The following is a 20,620-nucleotide window of genomic DNA, read 5'->3' on the forward strand; positions in this document are numbered from 1 at the left end:
TACTACTGATTAGTAGCAACCAAATATTGGTTTAAATTTAAAATGAAGTAATTTTTTTTTTTTTAAACCAGCATGTTTCAAAGTGAAGTTAAGAGTTATGAATGTAAGAAGTGCTGGTACAGTGTAGATATCTCTTGTATTTAAAAATAAATCTTCACAAAATAAAGTGCTCTTAAACATTTTTCACCCTACTGGTAATTTAGTGATGTGTTTATATAATTGATTGTAACTGTATTGGCTTATGTAATGTGGTCCTTTGCAGCTGAGATTTTCTGAAGGCTGGAATACACTCTTAGGTCCTTTGTTTCCAGACAAGCCTCAAATTTCTACCTGACTGGAAATGAGGTATACTGTCCTGCTGACACTTGCTATTACTGAAAAATACTGTTTCTCAAGAAAGTAACTTTCTTGAGTCTTGGGTAAGCTAAATGAAAGGGGGAAAAGAGAAAAGCGGGGGGGGGAAATATTTAAAAAAAAAAAAAAAGCCCAAACCCACACCAGCCCAACAACAAAAAATAACAACCCAAACAACAACCTCACACACAGTTTTGGTGATAGGTGGACAAATCAGCAGTGACCTGGTATCCAGTCAGAAGTTCCTATTTAAGCCAGTAGATAATTTCATGTGGCTTCAGAGAAAGCTGATGCCAGTCTGGAGATACTATGCTTTTACCTAGCAGCCTCTTTTGCCTAGGGGCACCTGTGTCTGAGCAAGTCACCATGGGCTTCCTTCTTCTAGTTAATGGAGGAGAGCAGGTGGTTTCTCGGTGGATGTACCTGGCCTATTCCAAGCTCTGTATTTGCACCCTAGAGTTTATTTTTCTCCACTGAATTGAAGTGGGAATCTAGGCAACTAGCTCAGTTGTGAAGAGCTGTTTGGTGAATGAGTTACACCTGGAGTATCTTACTCTTCTGAGTAGTTGTACATACTGAAGGAGCGTGGGTTGTTCAGTTGACCATTAATTTCTTGCCTTTTGGATTGACCTACAAGGGCTAGAACCTTTAGGCTCACTTGTGTGAGGAATACTGTATAGCTGGGATTTATCATCATTGTTACATATTATAGTGCCTAAAGCTTTAGGCAGGATTTTCTAGTTAAAAAAAAAAAGTTATTAGCGCTGCCCCAGGAAGGACCTGAGTCTCAGAATTGTTTCTTCCCTTTTGCCCCATGCTTTATGGGAAAAAGGAATTGCTTCCAACCTTCTTCTGGGGATGCAGCTTGCTATTTTTTTTTTTTTTTTCCACCTGTGCCTGGCTAAAATCTACAGACACGGAAGCAGCATCACATACTAGCATCCTGCGCTTCTTCATGGGGCAGATGAGAGATTCAGGCACACACATCCTGGACACCTGCTCCTTGCAACCCGCACTGGCACGACGCAGGCAAGGTTAATGCTGCTGGGTAAGAGATGGGAAGCTTTTCTTCCTTTCCTTTCTGTCATGAAAACACAGGAATGCAGCTGAACAGCAAATTCTGCGGACGGGGACGTTCTGTTGCATTTGAAGGTACATCTCGCTTGGTGATCAAATGTGCAAGAACTTTCACTTCACTGTCTTTGTAGAAATAGGACATGACTTTTGTGGTTACAAATCTAGTTGGAACAGCTTTCCTGTCACCATCTTTTTTACTGTATTTGATGTACATTCTGTGACAATGCTGCCTATGAAGTTTTTCCACGTGAGTCGGATGACTTAGTTCTTTATATGTTAAATTTTAGAAATTTACAGAACTGTTTTGATACTAAAAAATAAGGTTAGTTACACTGTCTGTGACCTGTAAACTGTTTTAAATTCCAGCTCGCTGTCGGACATCAGCTTGTCAACATTTTCTGTCATTCATTTCAAAGTCTAAGTACATTTCCCTGTACAAGTGACACAATGATTGTAATCCCAGAAGTAGTGAGAAGGCAAAGACACATATTTTGTTTTTCCCAAGTCATCAAGATTTACATGAAATAAGGCTTGGTGCACACTGTGTAGGTAAAATGTAGGGTGCTGTTGCTGAACAGCTTGCTCCTCGGTGCCTGAGGAAGAAGGTGAGAATATAGATTTGAACCAGTGGAATACAGAGACTTGCGTAAGTGGGAGTAGCGGAAGTGTTTTCCTGCTTCGCTTCAGCTGATGACTTGTGCTGTCAGTCACTGTACATCCTTGAAATACACTGTGCCACACTTTCTTGAGTTGTGTTTTGATGGCCGCGTCACCTTTATCTGACCTTGCTTTGTGCTTTTCTGGGAAACAACTTGTAATATGTTGTAAATAATCTAGATGCTTACATTTACAAAGTAGCAATCAGCAATTCATCCTTTTACAACTCCTCCATGTAGCTAGCCTATTAAAATGTAATATTTATTAAAATCCAAATCAATGTTGGAACTGCTTACTGGGATCTAAACAATACTGAATCTTTGCTATGTTTGAATCTATAAAATGCAAATTAAAGTATTTTCTGCTACAACTTCTTTTTGTGAATGTTATTTTTGGGGGGGTTTATGTAGATTTTTTTAATTATTATTTTTCATTTACCTTTCAACTACGCTTGGTAGAAATTATATAACTTAAATTATTTACACGTCATTTAAGCTTAAGATGATGAGCTGGCTTTCATTGGCACTTCAGTTCTGTTCAAAAGATGAATGTAACCTGAGTATCTCTTGCCATTTACAGTGTGTTGGTGGCAGCCAGCACATCAGAAATGCACGTAGCAGGATTACAGCATGTTTCTGTATGAATACAGCCAGATCACTGTTTAAGTCCAATTGTTTAAAGAGGCAAAAAAGCTTATTTTGAGTTGAAATTTGGTCTGTTCTGTTCCTTTCTCAGAATAGCTTATAAAATCAATTTTGTAAATATTTTTTCTGGTTGGTACACCCTCTGGGCTCTTCATGTGACACGATTTCCCTTAAAGGGTTTCTGTAGCTCTCTGTTTTCTATTCTGTGTATGCATTTTTAACAAATTATCTTACTAAAACTTTGATACACGTATTTCATCCCTGGTTGAGGTGGGTATGTACCTGTTACACAGGTGATAACTATAGTGTTTTAATTTAAGATGTTACCTTTCACATTACTGTTTAAATCTGTGTTTGAGAGTATTTAATTCATTACTATGATTGGTTATAGTCATTTGGCATTCCACTTTTTTGCATGCATGCCATGGTGTAGGCATTAAGCTTGTTTTAAAAGCAGAATTTTCATAATCAAATTTTTGCTGTGCAGCTCTATCTACTGTGAAGAAAATGTAATTCCTGCAGACTTTTCTTGTGTTAGGTCTTCAGGCAGTTTTGTATAAACATGAATGTAGAACACCATAGGGTTTGTAATAAAATTTCTATTCTTCTCCCAACCCCGTGGTACCTTTTCTTTTTAATCTCTGGTTGATAGTTTAATTGGCTTTTTTTTCTTCAGTGAACTTTGGGGAAGAATTGATGAGGCTAATGGAAGCTTTGGAGGGCAGACAGTTCACAGGCTGTACTGAGATTCTGCCAGTGGCAGGGCTCATGCTTTGATCTTCCCCAGAAACAAAGACTCTGTGAAAGACTTGGCATGTGTGCTCTTGGCTTCCAAGCAGACCTGATCAGATCTGCTCCTTATCCCTTTTTTTTTTTTTTTTTTTGTTCTGTATATCCTGTGTGAAATGTATACAAGAATTCTCTGCTTCTTGTACTTCCTGAAGAAGTGTTGAGTATGAGGAAAACACAAAGCCTGTCTACCATGTGGGGATGCTGTAGTACATCCCAAAATTAACTACTTTTATAGAGGTGAAGGTTACTGTAAGACATGTGTTTTTCTCCTAGGGAAATGTGAATCGAATTACAGTATTTGTTTTATGTGGGAAGGAGAAAGAGAGGCTGGGAGTGCAGAGTTCACAGTAGATCATACCAGCCAGAACTGGGCACAATAAAGAGATCTGAAGTAGAGTTAGGGTTCCTGCTCACCTTAGATAATATTAAATTACTTCTAGGCTTGCTATGTGCAAATGTCACATATTAGAATGTAATTTATACACCATTTCCACCACAAAATGCCAGATTTATCCCTGAACATAAGAGGCTGAAGCACAGCTTTGCTGACGACCTGCTAGTTCCGCAGTATTTATCCTCTAGGTCCGCTTGAGGTTTTTCTACTTTAGACATTGCTGGCTCTTGTTCTATTCCCAGATTGCACTTCCTAGGTCTTTAATGAATAAATACTGTTATACACAGCTATCTCCGTGGCTAGATGATGCGCTCTTCTACGTAACACACCTAGAACCTATTGACAGAGATGATCATGTAACACTAATTTTTTGAACTGACAAATTTTCAGCTTGCTTTGCAGCTCGCAATGAAGAGTTTGCTCCAAAGCAGACACCCATCTCTGCTGTTCTGAGGCTCCCTGTAGCTGCAGAGAAGATACAATTTTCCTGCTTCCTTAGGAGAATGCAGCATGTTTTGAGATCATAACTGGAGTACAGATTACTTTGAGCCTCCAACCACCTTGCCACATTGAGTAAGCAGTGAAAATCCAAAGAGTAAATTGTGCTCTGAGAATGTAGCAATAACTTGAAAAGACGATATTTAATCGGGTTGATATTTTTCCCTTACAGGTTTTTATGTGCACATAAGAATCATTACTGTCACACATTTGAACAACCCATTCATGTGTTTACAGTATATTCATCATAATCTTGTATTTCTAACCTAACACACAGTGTAAAAATAAAAATACTTAGAAAATAATTATGCCATTTCACTTCATGAAATTTGCTCTTTTAAAATGAGCATAAATTGATTAAATTATATCCTCTAACAACTCTATTCAAAGCCAAAAATACTGTGGCTTAGAACAAGGTATTAATGAGAACAGTCTTCAACATTTAAATCATTAGCTTATATACTTCTCCTTGGACTATGAAAAGCTTGTGGCAAAGACAAGTTCTTCATTTATCTGTGCATAGGTACACTTCTAAAAACCAAAATGTGAAGAAAAATTGGTAAGCTTTGTTTTTCAGAACATTTGTTTTAATATTGGAATGTCCTAGAAAGCTGCAGTTGACTGAAGTTATATAGGGCTTGGCCGGTCTGTGTCCAGTGCTGGATCTTGTTGGAGGGATCCTATGTAAGCTGTGAAACTGTTGTTGTGGTGGCCCCAGTCGTAGTAGTCTGGAGAAAAACTTAAAGAGAAAACAGAGGAAGTAGTGATTGGCAGGTGGTTCCATAGATACCCGGTTAGTGACTGTGGGCAAAATGCAATCGCAGAGAGGTATCCCTCGCACTGACGTGCAAAATAAAACCCCAGCCAGGGGTTCGAGCTGGTATTTATTTTTATGATCTGTTAGTTATTTTGGCCCAAATGTGCTTAACTCATTATCTGTTTCCTGATTGTTTTAGTTCATGAAAGACCCTCACCTGTCTGAACTGCTAATCCAGAAGGTGCTTGAAAACTCTAGAGGGGGTGCTGCTAATCCTTGCTGCATCCTGTCACTCTAAGGGCCTATCAGTGACAGACCTAAACCTCCTGTATCCATGTGCAAGGGCCCAGTACTTGGTCAGCAGCTCTGGTGTGCTGGCTTTGTTTCCACAAGCAGTGTGAGACAAGGCAGATGGCTGGTTCCTGCCTGGGTTACCAGCCTGGATGGTTCCGTCATGCCCCTGTGCAGAAAGGGGGGTGCCTCTGGCTCTAGGCTGGGTACCAGCCGGGCACCAACCACCTCCAGCACCCTCAGTGGCTTTAGGTACTGTGTGAAAGACACAAGACTAAGGTGACTGGTAACTGTAAATGGTGAATAGCCAACTTCACTGATCAGTGGCAGCATAGCTAAGAGCTAAAGGAGTGAGCTAGATCTGGGTATGTTAATCTACAGTTAGCAAGTTAGCCTTTGTTTTAAGATGACCAATTACGCTCATCTAATGCAAGTGCAGCGTAGGTACAGGAGCAGTGTGTGAGTAACACGCGACTGAGGCTCCTTTCAGGGCAGGACTGTGTCCTGGCAGCTCCTTCCCTTCTCTGAACTGGGTGCTGTCTTTCTTGCTGTGAACTGCTCCTTCCTGGAAGGGAATCCTCACCTAAGCTCACCGTTGCACAGAGAGAATGGGCTTTTTGTGCTAGTTCTGGGTTGTTTGGTAAGCTCTCAACAAGTGGGAAAGCAAATGCCCCTTTCATTTTAGGTGAACCCCAAGACATTTAGACGCGTTACAGCGCAACGTAAGTTGAGAAGCTGCTCATAACTGCCCTTGCAAGGTCCTGCCTGTGCTGGCAAGCTTTCCCCTGCTCTCCCTGAAGGCAGGGAGACAGCTGGCTTTCTGGGTTGCCTTGTTCACACGCTTCCAACTAGTAAATGGCACTTCTTAGGGCACTCTTGTTTCACCGGGTGAAACATGCAAGCCAAAGATCTGACCTGAGTTTTTCAGAGAGAGGAATACTGTTAACAATGCTTAAATTATGTAACTGTTTTCATTCTTGTGTCCTTGTAGTCTCTGTGGGGCCCTTAGATCCTTACATTTACTTGGTGCTGCCTTTCCTCTTTAGCTTCCCTGAACCCTCTGGAAATGATGCAGCAATTGAGCTAGACAATTTACATTGGTCTTCTGCAGTGTGAGAGAGTTCTTCCTCCTCCAGTTTCTGTTACGGGAAGCGAGCAGTTCCCTGGTGTCTCTCACCTGCCCTGTGCCCCCTGTGGTGCAACATTCCACGCCAGGTCGTCGTCGCTGTCGTATCTGCGAGGGTTGTCGAAGAAATAAGATCTGGGGCTGAAGCCGTGGCTTGGGACCATGCCGGCGCTGCCCTGAGGAGAGGGAAACCTCCGTCAGTACTTGAAACAGATCAATAAGTGCTTGACTTCTCAAAGTAGTCACTGCAGGCTTACCTCCTGGCTTCCAAAATAAACCAGGCAATGCTGCGTTTGCTGTAGACAATATATATTTTCATGTTTTCTGTTTTTCTCTACCAGTGTAGTGATAGTCTACTGATATTAATGACTTTTCCTTTTCCCTCCTTCTCACTAACAGCTACAACCCATTTCTGAAACCACCCTCCAGTGTGCATTTAATCTGCCTGCTGAAATCCTGTCCATCCTGGACACTTTGTGCTTTTAGCAGCCAGCTGACCTGAGGTGAGCAGTAGGGAAGCAGCTGAGGAGCTGAAGGGTGTGAGATGCCAAAAAAGATTTGGTTTTACCCTCCCACATTTGTGACCCTCCCTCCAGGTGTGTCACCTCCCTTGCCTCAGGAGCTGATCATGCTGAATCATGGCACCCTGCTTAATGAAACAACAGCTGAAAAGCCCCTCGGGACCTCTCTGAGCAATTTTAGTATCTACCCTACAGTGCTGTGAGGGTCAAATCCCAAGGAAAAGTGCCTTGATAAAACAGTGAAAGAGATGTACATGTAACTCAATTTACAAAGAATTTTGTTTTTATTTCCTTATGAATCAAAACAGAAAACACAGAAGATTCAGAAGGTCAGTTTGGTTCTGGAAATGGTGCAGAGGGACATGTAGAACCTAGCTGAGCCTCTTCCACTGATCAAATGCTTCCATCCCCAGGGAACAGGGCTCCCTGCACCTGTGGATAAGCCAGGATGGTATCTCCTTGGCCTTAAGCAGGAGAGCAGTTTAATCTTCTGCTATTTCCTAGATGTTAAATACCTTTGACAAAGATGAAGTAAAAATAGGCCCTTTTCAGTCATCTGCCTATTTCCAACATTTGTCTGGCTGAAGGTATGGCAAGGCAAAGGACCAAGACACCCCATGTCAGCACCAGAGCAGACAGACAGCTCGTTCCAGGCTATAATCATCTGTGGGGTTTTAAATTTGAACAGTGCTGGACACAAGCTGCCTCTACTCAAACTTTTTTGCTTCTGAAGTCCTGAATGAAATGTAAAACCAAACAACTACTATTTCTTGGGATTGTTCCTTATTAAAAAGAAAGAACATTTTGGTTTGTACTAGATCAGAGTTGTTAAGATTTTTGTAACTAAAAGAAAGTCTGTTTCTGTTCTAACACCATACTTCCTGACCAACTATTTTCAACCCCTGGACCAGTTGGTACTTAACTGCTGTAGGTTACCACACTAAACACCTTAGACGAAAGTCCTGTGGCCCTTCATCTCCCTCTCGTGGCACACTTGCACTGAAGTGCAATTCTGCCTTGCTAGAGTCTTCTCTTTTGTTGTTGTTCCTTTCTAATGTTTCCAGGTTTCCTCTTTTTGGCATAAATATTTATCTTGTGTAGAAAAAAATCGTTATATGGCCTATGCACTATGATAGATAATGTCTACCCCAGAAAAGGTGCCCATAAAAGAAGTGGCACCACTGATTGGCTCTTCTGAACTGTATCTTTATGAAGATGGAGATTTAAGGTGTTCTGGACATCACAGTGTGAAAATACAATGTTATATGTGTTCCTGCAGTGCTTTGTCTTGTGAGAGAATGCGGCCTGTTTGACTCCATTTGAGTTCTTGTGGGAGAAGGATTCCAGTTCTCCTCGTGATCAGCTTTTTGACAGATTAGACCACATCTCTTATTTTCATTCTCTTGTGAGTCTCTCCCACACCATCCAAACTTCACTACCCCCACTAAACTTGCTTTATATAAAATGAGGACTCTCTGTGGTCACTTTTTAGAAGAGCAGCACCACTGGGCTGTGCTTTAAAACACCTCTTCTCTTTGAAGTTGTCCTCACTAACTCCTAAGCAGGAGTGAGGCTGAGATTTTTCTCATGGTGGGCACTGGGGTCCATGGTGTTTCTTAAAGTGATGTCAGGTATTACTTCTTTGTTCAGCTTGGCTTTATCGTTTTCTCTGAAATCTACACGTCAGAATAAAAACCATCACCTTCTCTAAAAACTTCTATTAGTTGCTTCTCTTACTTGTGAATTTACCATTCACATCCTCCTTGAGGAGTATCACCTTTGGCTTGGCCTACAGAGACAGAGGCATTCTCTTGGTAATCCTAGTGCAGGGCTGGTATTCCCCGGGTAGCTGTCAGCCAGAATATCCTGTGCTAACCTGGAGGCGTTGCCTACAGCTATAAAAGGATGATTATCCACCTATTAACTGCCTAGATATTAAGGATACGTACATGGAATTATCCTTAAAATTCACACCTGAATTTCTGCTCTGCTGAAAGAACAAACAAAAATGCCAGAAAGTGCTTAGGATGGCTATTGGCCGTTGACATGGAAACAATTCAATGGGTACAGGGCTGAAAATGTTCCATCTATTATTTCATACACACCATTCAACAGTTAACACACAACCATTGTCACTGCTATCTGATGAAAGACCCCAAGTTTGGATAACAAACTCCTTTTCCACTGACTTCAGTAAAGTACTGTATTAACTCAAAGGGAAGATGTTCTTAAATTTAAGAAGGTTCCCATTTTTTTAAGGTAAACTGCCTGAGAAACACCTTGTCTTCCTCTGGGTAAATACGGTGAGTTTCTTTCATGAGGACTTAGTATAAGTAATTGGGAATTTTCAATTGCTTTTATTCTGTCAAGGACACACTGAAAAAGAGAAATCAACGTGTAAAGAAGCAAAAGCACCTTCAGTGGCTGAGCCCTCCAGACCTGCCTGGACATTATGCTGACAAATACACTGACAGATTCCACCTACTAGATCTTTTGTAGGGTTTCGGACACGGAAGAAATACACAACCAAGGAAGTAGGCAAGAGCTCCCAGATGAAAAGGATCACTCCAAACACTATGTAACCTGCATCTCCCAGCTGACATTTCAGATCTGCCTGTTGAAAAGTCAAAGAAAAAAAGTGTTTAAAAATAAAAATGGCAGCTCATTTAAAAGTGCAGGAGGCAACACCTTCTTATGAAGTTCTATAAGTTGCTGAAATACTTGACATGACCAGAGGTTCCATTTAATAAAGCCAGGTTAGCCTGGCTAATGATTAAAGGCATACAAAGAAAATCAATATGCTGTCTTGTTGGGTATGTGACTTCCCTTTCCTTCTACCTTTTCTCCTTCCTCCTCCTTCACCTGCTAGCTTTCCATCAACAAAATCAAAGTTTAATGCAGGGGTCTTTCCAGTCTCAGAGCCTAGCAAGCAACCATTTGATCAAGTGATTAAATCCATGTAATGAGAAACTAGTTTTGCAGTTCTTTTCCAGGTGAGAATAATACTTAAACTAACAATCCATGCCCAGGTCTTCAAGGGCATTACTGGCAATCTGGCTTTTAAAAATTAAGGCTTGGATTCCTTCAAATTGGTGCACATTGATAGCTTGAATATCCATGCTTTGAACTCTCTGGATTTCCCCTCTAGCATTCAACATAGCTGCAGAGGGCAAATCCTGTCTTTTCTTGTGTTTTGTACAGAAGGAGAGAGTAATGTTTCTGACAAGTGTCCTGATGCAGTCCCACAGTACAAACATTGGGCTGTACTTTCAAAAGTGACGTTGGATTCTGGCACCAAATCGAGTACCTGTTCCTTAGTTCCAGGCCCTTTATATAGGTCTCAAATAATTTACACCAAAATCCAGTCAACCTTAATGTCACAAGTTAGGCCAGATGTTAAAAGATGAGTAGTAGTGACCTAAGGCCTAAAGCCTTCCAGTGAGCTCCCTATGAACAACCTCTGCCTCCATGGGGAAAACAGGACCAAATATTGTGGCCATGAAGTTCCAGCTCCTGTTACTCCAGACGGTAGGAGTCAATACCAGAAGCGCCCCCTGTGAGTGGTCAGCAACCAGGCCCAAGCAACAAGAGGGAATATGTTTGGTTCAGGACATGAATGACAACCTAGTGACCCTCTGCCTAAACTTGAATGTTCTAATTACAAGGACTGGCGCCACCTTGCCGCGCTCCTCTGCTCCCCACCCCCACAGGGTTGATCAGGGGTCCCCTGACAGACGCTAATCAACTAATTCTTAATGAGGTCCCCTGGGCAATCCTACCCTACTGTTTACCTACTTTTTATTTACAGTTCTATCTACTGCGCAGCAGAAAATTATAAATAGCTCCAGGTTTGCTTGGCCACCCTGGCAATGCGAGGCCCTTGTGTGGCTGGGAACACTGCTTCTGGTCTGCAGGTGCTCCTGAGAGGTTGGGGAGATGTCAGGTGTCTGGAATTTTGAGGCCAAACAAAACATGGTCCAGACACAGGCCTGCCATTTTGCCTAGCCTTGACCAAGCTGGAAAACTACTGGGACATAATTACATGCTTCAAAGCAGAGAAAGGAGGTGGATGCCCAAATTTCATAAACTTTAACAGAGTCCCCTCCTATTTCCTTTATTTTTTTAGTCAACTGTTATTTTTCAATCTGAATTGTCACTTGCGGTTAAAGATTGGGCAGAATCTGAGTCTTATCCTCAAACTACAGACGTTATCATGCTAATGACAGAATTAAGGTAAAGAACTCCACAGCCCTGGATAGCAATGGGAGATTTGGTGGTGACTTCAGAACAGAGCATTTCAGTGGCACCAAGTGCTGGTTTTCTGCTTCTCCAAGTACAATACATTTTTTCTAATGGACAAAATACCCGTCTTTTTAGTAAAAGGCACTTTTTAAAAACAATACAATCAAGGTAAATTAACAGGTTGTGTTTTGTTAAATTATTATTAGTTATCTATTGGTTACTTATTCATTTATCACCGAGTTGTTTTTTTCCTCCTTACACTGAAATTAGCAGAAATTTGTATTCTGGGAGTCCCTTGAGTAAAGAAAAAAAAAAAAAAAGTAATAGGCTTTTATTATATTAATTCCTCTTGTCATAACATTTAGGAAATCAGCCATCACACATGGAACAAGTTTTTCTCATTAGCATATATTTTCGTACTTACCTGATCTGATACGTTGTACCAGTCGTAATCAAAAGAATTTACTTTCTTGGTTTGGGAAAATGATAAGATGAACAAGTTGTAACAGGCTCGTGAGGTATAAAGTAGTATAACAGTCACTCCTATACTTGTCACCTGACAGACAGATGAGCCCTGGAAAAGATTTAAGCACAGGTTATTATTCATGGGGGAAGTTGAGAAGAATGTTGCTTTGCATGGACTTTGAGGGTTGTCATGCTACTCTGTCTAGCGTGACTGACTTTGTCTCTTTCCTTCTTTGATTAGCATGTCCTACACTGTGTATATTCCCATATTGTATCAGCACAGTGTTTTCCAGGCAGTGATGGCAGTTCCAATCCTTACCAAGATGGGCTGCAACTCATTCCCACATCTTGTTGTACAAGTGAAATTTTTTAGAGCAATGAAAACAGAAGAGCTACACTTGGTATCAGATGCAGCAAGAGAATTCAGCCTTCAGCTGTGCATGAGCTACAGAGCATCCTGTGTCAGATGCTGGCTAGCTAGCGTGGTGCAACCTTGCATCTTTTTACAACTGCTTGCTGTGCACCTATTTCCTAAGTACTGAGAAGATCATAACAGTCAGCAGTTCAACACAGCACAGACAGGAACAGAACATCCTGCCTTGCTGATGTCAACACAGAGGAGACAAAGTGGAAGCGTGGCCCGCGGGCAGAGTGACCGTGCTGGGCAGTCTGTGAGGGGCAGCTTAGGCACGAGGGGAGGAATGAGACTACATAGTGTGAAATCACAGTAGTTCCTAAGCCCTAGAGAGAAAAATGGACAGAGGGTAAAGAGCCTAATCCAGCGTCAGGAACAAGTGAGATTCCTGACCACTGTGTCAAGTGGGGAGGGTCACCGTGGGGGGCTGAGACACCAGTGCAGGATTTTTAGCAGCAAGAAAAGAAGGACCCCAGGAGCCATGGCTACAGTGATCACTGTGAGTCTGACCACAGAGGCAAGAAGATCTACAAAAATGGGACCAGCTTTAGAGGAAGCTCAAAATAAATTCTGTGCATTTGGCTCACAAATAGTGCTCAGCACAGCCAAGGGAAGAAAGGTGTGTTAATGCTCTGTGTGCTTTTAGAGGAGCAAGATATCTTGCAGCCATTTGCTTTGCAAGCCTTGCCCTCTCCCTCTCCTGGCAGGGACCCACACCACTAGGATGGGCTTCTCTCATCTATCTGAGAGAAAGAGAAGCCAAGAGGGAAGCTGCTCCTCCCCACACAAGGCCTTTTCTACTAGTGCAGCAGACAGGAAAGTCTGTGCTCTATTTTTTTCACTCACACCCTCTGCTTCCAGGTCTGTAGCCAAGGAGCAGAGGTCCAAAGCACTGTGGCAGGTAGAGTACATACATAACAGTATGGCTAGTGAAGTATCAGGGAGAGCCACCATGTCACCATGTCTCTGGCCTTCGGGAGACTACCAGGGCCCCTCTGCTGCTAGCCCATGTTGGCTATTGTCCCTGTGGCTCTGTCAAACCCGCTCCTCAGTCTGCACTCCCTGGTGAGTGTCAGTGAAGAGAGGCTCAGGGAGTAGTGAGAAAAGCTTGCAGGAAACTAGCTTGCCTGTTTTCCCAGCAAAATAGTATTATATCAGGGAACAGTCAGATTCAGGAGTATTACAAATTCCCCAGTACAGTCAGCCTCTCTGAGAGAATTCCTGCTTACAAGACGTTGAAGCTACCACTATTCACCAGGCCATAACCTGCAGCCATGTCAGGAGTGAGCCAAGAGCCTGCTGCTACACACGCATTGAAGCCAGAGACATAGCAGGCAGTGGTGAAAGTTGTGGCAAGATCAGCAAGCAGGAAATGCCACAAAGAGGAAATGTTTGCTAGGTACTTCTCTATTCTCCTTCAGTACCAGCAAGTCAGTGATGCTGTCATGGAAACCAAGCGTGAGAGAGCAGAGAAAAGCTGCTGACTGGCACATATCCCAGCTCCGTGGCATTTACAGATTGGGAGGCAGCAGCAGTGAAGAGCAGAACTGGGTCAGTATTTCCCTGTATAGGCTTCCCTACATAGCTGTCATTCTTTAATAGTTAATAGTTAAATATGCTAGAGATTTAACAAACTTGAATCTCAGCAAGTACAAAGAAAGGAGGGAAAAGTGTCCTGATGTTGCTGCTAGACAAATATACTTAGTGGCTTAAGGAAGGGAAAGCACAGCAGTAAAAGTAAAACCAGAGGAATCCTTTTTCAGTCACAGACCCCTACGGAAAAGAGGGGAAGCCCTGAGTTTGTAGCATGTCCCACTACACGGTGCTTCTGGCCAGCACAGGTCTGGCCCAAGTCAGCACCTAGGGGCAGGGCTGTGCACCGCCTCGGTGCTGTTGTAGCCTTGGCACAGAGAACCAGGCTGGTCCCCCATGCCAGGTCATGGAGGTGAATGGATTTTCACGTGATCAGGTGATATGTCCCACCAGATGGGAGATGCAAATAAAAAGCTGCCAGTACCGGTGCCTATCTCTGTGCACTCCAGAGATTATTATCTCCAACGTTACTTCTGTCATGTCGCTGTAGAGAATGGATCTTTCTTCTTTAGCTAGCTTTTTCACCACAACAGTAGCAGATCAAACCACGATGTTTTTTCACTGCCAGCTCCAGCCATCTGCATCCCTAAGTATGAGCAGTCAAATCCTACTGAAAGTCCCCAGAGGAACTCCTATTGCAGGTCAGCAGATTGGAACAAAGCGTTCTTAAATTCTCATTTCCACACTCTAACTTTCATCAGCTGTGTCCTGTCCCTTTCTGTCTGTCATAATGCTAGAGTTTGTTTAGGTTTTGTGAAATAGCTTGAAGTAAAGAAGATCAGATTTCCTGCAGGAGGAGGAAATGGAACAAAGTAATCTACCAAAGCCTCCCTTTGCTTAACACCGCTTTGTTACAGAGATTTATGCTTCTGTGCTTTGCAACAGTAGAAAAACTTTTCTTACTAGTAAAAATAATCCATTGCCCATGCTCTTTGGTCAGCAAGTGACAGGCTTGAAAGAAACAAAACAAACTAAGCTGTGTTTTTAAATCTTCTATTCTGCCCTGAACTTTTCTGTTGTTGTGCAGCACGGCCAGATTTGATTAAGAGGAAAAGTACTCCTTTCATCTGACTAAGTAAAAGGAGAGAGGAATTTTATTACAATATTTTCTAAATAGTAGCAGAAAGTTACATATTTGAAAGGTTTACTGTGGTAAAGGTAATGCATGATTTGTTAAACTAATAATTTATTTTAAGATTTAATTATCTACTACAAACACAAGACCTTTGAAAGCCCTGTTTGATTATTTCAAAATAAAACCCACCCATTGTAAAATAAACACTGCAGTCTTGTGTGGTGCCACTCAACACCTTGACCACTTAATGTGTCCAAAGCTGTAAAACTAACAATATTTCTTTAAAAAACATTTTGTAGAATAATAAGAGAGACATTTTTCCCCCTCTCCTCACTTGGATGAATTCATAATGCAGTAAGTTTTTAAAAACATATTCTCATTATCTATAGGACAATATGCAAATATACAAAGGGAGATTCATATTCTTCTGTCTGGCTTATGTTTAGCATGCTGACACCTTAAACATTTAAATTAATCCATCAATAGCTTGACAAGCAGAAGGATTCCAAGGTATAGATCACTTCTGTGTAGCAGTACTGAAATGGAGTGGTCTTCAGACAGGGGATCTGGAGAAAGATCTACTTGAAAAACAGCTGTGAGAAACGCCAACTAAAAAGTTTCGTAATCTCTACCTCAAAATTACGTATTTTGGGGTCACTGGTGTTAGTCAAAGGCATCCTTGCTAGCACTTAGTATTTAATCTCCATATTGAGCAGGATCACCAGCCAAGCACAGGCCGTGCCGTTTAAGGCCTCCGGCTCTCAGGGGATCTGAAGAACTGTGTGGCTTTGCCTGACACTGCCCTTATCTCTCACAAGGTACTTGAAAAGAACTGAAAATGTACCTTACCTTGGACTCCAAGTAAATGTTGGCTAAAGACATCTTGGAAATCTTATACAGGCAGATGGAGAGTGAAACAGCGCACAGCACAAACAACGTGTCATTAATTGCCACCCGGACAGAGACAATGACTTTTCTCTCTGAATTCTGTGTCCTCACCAATACTGCGCATGTTAAATTCACCAAGAGGAAGAGGAGACTTATGAAAAGAGAAGCCAGGTAGAGGGGCAACCTGGGAGAGTGAGGAGAAAACAGTTTTAGCAACATTGTTCAGCAAGTGTGTCATGAGATGGAAGTTGCACTCCGAGCAACAAAAGCTGCCACACGTTCAGCTGCCACAGCTGACAGAGCGACCAGCCACCCAAGCACAAATTAAAGTGCTCCAGATTGCTGGAGAGATTAACTTGGCTCATTTCAAACCTGTTTTTACAGTTACACAACAAGCTGTAAGTAAAGAAAGCCATGTCAAACAGCAAACCGTGGAGGACTGTTTGCAGCAAAAATACAATAGCACAGTTCTTAAAAACTACTTAAAATACACATGTTCTTTCTTAGAGAGTGCACTTCATACACAGCACAAACCCTCTGACTACCCACTGGCAGCAGAGGCCTCACAAAAGGTTGAGTTGCCTGGAATGGACTGGTTTTGATCTTAGTTTTACACCACCACTGCCATGAGAAGCATCACTGACTGCTGGTGTTTGCCATCAGATTTCGTATTAAATTAGGGAAGTGGCTAACAGTAGGAAAAATAGCTTTCTGTTACTGGTTTCCCAGCACCTTTCTCTGTCCCTTTTCCTAAATAATTTGGTCATGAGCAACCTCTTGAAAGCAACATAATGAAGTTCAAATATGCACATTGATTCTAAGTTGGCATTTTGCCATCTATGCCAGGCAAAAGTTTCATTTGCACAACCACAGAAGCAGAGCTGAGACAGAAATGACAGACAGCAGCCCAAGAACCAGACTGATTTTCTCCACCTGTTTTTTTCCCACTTATCCAGCACTGATACCTGCGTTATAAGTATACCACATACTCAAGGAAAGCTGCTTCTAATTTCTCTTTATTCATACACAGAGCTGTAGAGCTTTTCACTTCAAAGAGAAGGGGGCAGAGACAGGGGAGGAGGGGGTGAAGAAGAAGAAGAGGAAGGAAAAAAAGCATGTTTCCATTTCAGGTGTTTGCTTACTTCATTATCATTGCTGACCAAGTCAATTATTGATAAGGGTCATAATCTGCAGTCAATGAACAAGAGATTTTGGCCACAGCTTTTCATGCCTGTTGGGAACTTTGAATTTGGCTGACAACAAACATCCAGACTGTCCCTGAGGAATCCAATTCTCATTGTTTAAAAATACTTTACCAAATGGTGATATTTTCCTTTTGTACATTTATATCCTTTTAGGAGAGCAGCAATGCAGCTACAAAACTGAAGTACAGCTGGCTTCTCTTCAGCAGGCAAGAAAGGAAAGAGGGTACCTTTGAGACCTTTTAAATGTGTAACAGGGACAACTGAAAGCCTAAAAGTCCTTGCTTGTGAATCTACGCCCTTCTTGCCAGCTGCAACTGGCAGTGAGTGAGGATACTGTCTTTTCCTTGCCAGTCATGGAAATTCCTTCGCAGCAGGAAGATTGTGCTCATTCTTACCCTTCCAGGGCAGGGTTCTGTTTTTAGGACAAGCAGCTAGAGGTAATTCCTTTAAACCTCGCAGTCCAATGCTGGAAGTACTGCAGTCCTGAAGCTCTTCTCTCACAGGGCTTCCTCTGGAGAATGTAGTTCCCAGTTGCAGTGGTGGTACCTTTAGAGCTTTTATTAATATCTCAAAAGTCTTTAGGTGGTGATCACATGCCTTCTTTCCCTTCCCTTCCCAAAGTCTACTTAACAGTGTCATCTCTCCTCTCCTATTGTAGTGCTGGTAAAATATTTTTGTGGGGTTCAGGCTTATGAGGAAACATTTGCTCTTACATGCGGCCTACTTGTGGGACAGTAAGTACATGCTCTTGTCTTGCTCATCTCAGTCAGAGGGACCTTCTGCTTCAGCACAGCCTCCAAGCCCTTCACACTGGCTTGCAACCTGTGAGGCTGAGAGGCTTCCAGGCCGGGGTCCTCCTTGGTGGGATGAAGCATTAAAAGAAGCAGTCATGCTCTCGTGCCCACACACTCCCATGTGTGCCAGGGTGAGCTGTCATGGCCAGTTGGCTGTGCAGCTCTTCACATAATGATCTCCCATGCCCCTTATTAACATGAGGTGGCTGGGGAAAGGGCTGCCTGTTCTGACAATAGCACTATTGTTGCTGGACTTCTGAATAAGCTCTGAAGGAGATGCAGGCTGTGTCTCTCAGCAGTTTTAGGGCCTCTGCAGCTGCAGAAAGCATTCCTAACTCACTTCAAGGCAAAATGTATCCTTACGTCTTGACTACAAGGGCACCTACAAGGCACAAATAAGCATATGGGTTTTTTTAGAAAAGGGGGAAGCAGGGCAAGAGAGGTACTTTCCAGATTGCACCAGTGACTGTTCAACAGCCTATTGTGCCTAATCCCCACTTTGGGGCTAGTGCCTAAATAGGAGCTGTGTGTAACCTGGCTTGGCCACGGAAGGCACATGACAGGGTGTTCTGTTCTTTCTGTGTCAGGCTACGTGTACTCCTAAGGTTTACTCTGAGCTTAAAATCAAACTTCAGAAGAATGTAGTGTGTTTAGCCTTGTTTAACAGGAAAAACTATTTGAAACTACTGCATTTTCTATGTGGTTTCCTCAGAAACCATACAGTGTCTGAGGTTTGTGTGCAACAAGGCATGCACACACAGCACAGCAAGCCTCATCCAAACCCAGTGACTGTAAGAAATCCCCAAGCCCAGGGAGACGTGCAGAAGGACTGTTTAAATATGAAATTGGGCTGGCACAGGCTTTGCCTTGAACTTTTCTGCCATGGTGACTAACACATGAAGGCTGTGCTGAGTAAAGTTCTCTTAAGATTCTGGATCTCTGATAGGATTGTATAATTTTTTTCCATATCTGAAATTATTCCGATTTCTGAGACCTGTGCCAATACATAGAGAGCAGTCCTACTTCTCTGTTGCCCTGTTTATGTTGCCATTATCTATTGCAGAAATGCCAATACCAGGCAGTCTGACATTTATTGAAGAAAATAGGGGCAGAAAAAAAATCAAAAAGCGAATATTCAGCAATGAAGAAAAATCAAATTCAGTAAGTGCAGATTCCAGTCTCTATCTGTAGGCCATCCATCTTCCTATCATACATCTCTCCATCAGGATTTCAGCAACCTGATCTAATGAAAGATGTTCCTGCCCATGGGATGTGGGTTTGACTAGATGACCTTTAAAGGTCCTTTCCAACACAAACCACTCTGTGATTCTTTGATCTTTCACTTCCTTGTTAAGATTCAGGACCTCAGCTGTGGGTGTGCACATTACACCACTTCAGTTGCCCTGTATAAGACAGGGAAGAGGTCAGCTTTATTTATATGGCTCTTTTACGCAGGCTAACCACATTCATGCTAAGAGATCTAGATAGTAAAATACTACTGAACTACTTTACTGACAGAGCTGAAGAAGAGAGAAAGGGCTAAACCAGATCCAAAAGTTATCTGCGTTAGAAATGTAGTGGGAAAGACATGGAACTCTTGTGGGAAGGGTCTTCTGTGCATGAGTAATTCCAGACACAATATATAAGTGTTTAGAAACAGAAACACTCCAAGAGCTACATGCAGGGTGCTAACATAGTCACTTCATAGGCAGTGACTAAATATCACAAGCTCCCTTTGCTTGAAGGAAGACATTTTCAAGCAGTTTTCAAACCTTGCCACAAACATCAGTAATAGATAAGGTTCAAAGCTTCTATCTCTCACCTGTAAAGCCAGCCAGGAACACATTCACAGAGCTGCCCTATACCACCCTAACCTGCAGCCCAGGCTTTGTGCAAAGCTGTCCTCTTTGCTCCTCTTGCCTAACGTGTACTACCAGAGGCAGGCACGCTTGCACTTGGGGCTGGCTGGGGACCCAGCTGGTGTGGGCTGTGCTTGTCTGGCAGCCCATATTCCTGGATTTCCTTCCCACAGAAACCAGAGTGCAAAGGGAGGTGAATGTATCTGTGTGCCACAGTGTTTACCAGGGAGCATCCAGCCCTTGCCCCCTGTGGTTTGGGCTGTGGCCAAGGTATGTACACAGACCCACTAACTTGAAAGCATTCCTGAGGCTGACAAAACAGATGCAGCCTCTCTGTTCCCATCCCGACAATTTCTGCATCAGCTGCAACTGAGCATGAAGTCCACATCCCTCAGTTGGCCATCATACCCTGTGTGTCTCATACCCTCACGAGCCCAGGCACAGCCCACCCTAAGCCTGCTCTCACCATATCTATCAGACATGGCTTCTGAAGCCCTCGCTCCAGCTGTATCAAAACCCAATCGGATAACAAACTTTCCAGGGCAAGGGCAATATTAATATTTGACCTGCTGATACAGTACTACCTTCTCCTAACAGTCAGCAGGTAACAAGTCAGAATTCCGTTTCAGATTATTCTGTTTTCCTGCCCTGAATTCAGATTGCAAACTCTTTCTTTAGAATGCAGACAACCTCTCTCTCTCTCCTCTCATCTAAACGTTGCCCGACTGAGGTGTTTAGGCATTGTCACAATAAACAATTTATCGAGCTCTTCCTCAGCTTTCTGGACATTACTGCCACTTGAGGAGCTTTCAAGCAGTTCCTGACAATTTATCCTGCTCAACAAGATCCCAAACAAATGTCTCCACCTCAATGCAAAGCTACTATAATCTCACCTCTATGGAGTCAGAGGAGGTTATCTATGAGCTCCCAAACACATCACGAAGTTGAATCAATTCTCCCTAGCTCTTTCCCA

The 20,620-nt window shown here is 42.6% G+C and overlaps 1 protein-coding gene across 3 annotated transcripts in view; it reads right to left on the reverse strand.

Moving 5' to 3' along the window:
* Window positions 1-4,543: 4,543 nt before the first annotated feature.
* GPR137B (G protein-coupled receptor 137B) overlaps window positions 4,544-20,620 on the reverse strand; it is a 26,631-nt gene continuing 10,554 nt past the window's right edge. For 2 of the 3 annotated variants that reach the window (XM_008948176.1, XM_008948177.1), the window contains 5 exons: window positions 15,751-15,973; window positions 11,778-11,927; window positions 9,597-9,725; window positions 6,642-6,766; window positions 4,544-5,155 (listed from right to left, as the gene is read on the reverse strand). In XM_008948176.1, coding sequence (XP_008946424.1) covers window positions 5,044-5,155; window positions 6,642-6,766; window positions 9,597-9,725; window positions 11,778-11,927; window positions 15,751-15,973 — 739 coding nt within the window. In that variant the 3' untranslated portion in view covers window positions 4,544-5,043. The remainder of the gene's footprint in view (window positions 5,156-6,641; window positions 6,767-9,596; window positions 9,726-11,777; window positions 11,928-15,750; window positions 15,974-20,620) is intronic. The other variant, XM_008948178.1, reaches the window with a different exon arrangement.

Source organism: Merops nubicus, unplaced genomic scaffold (genome assembly GCF_000691845.1).
Source record: "Merops nubicus isolate BGI_N331 unplaced genomic scaffold, ASM69184v1 scaffold15149, whole genome shotgun sequence".
Classification (NCBI taxonomy): domain Eukaryota; kingdom Metazoa; phylum Chordata; class Aves; order Coraciiformes; family Meropidae; genus Merops; species Merops nubicus.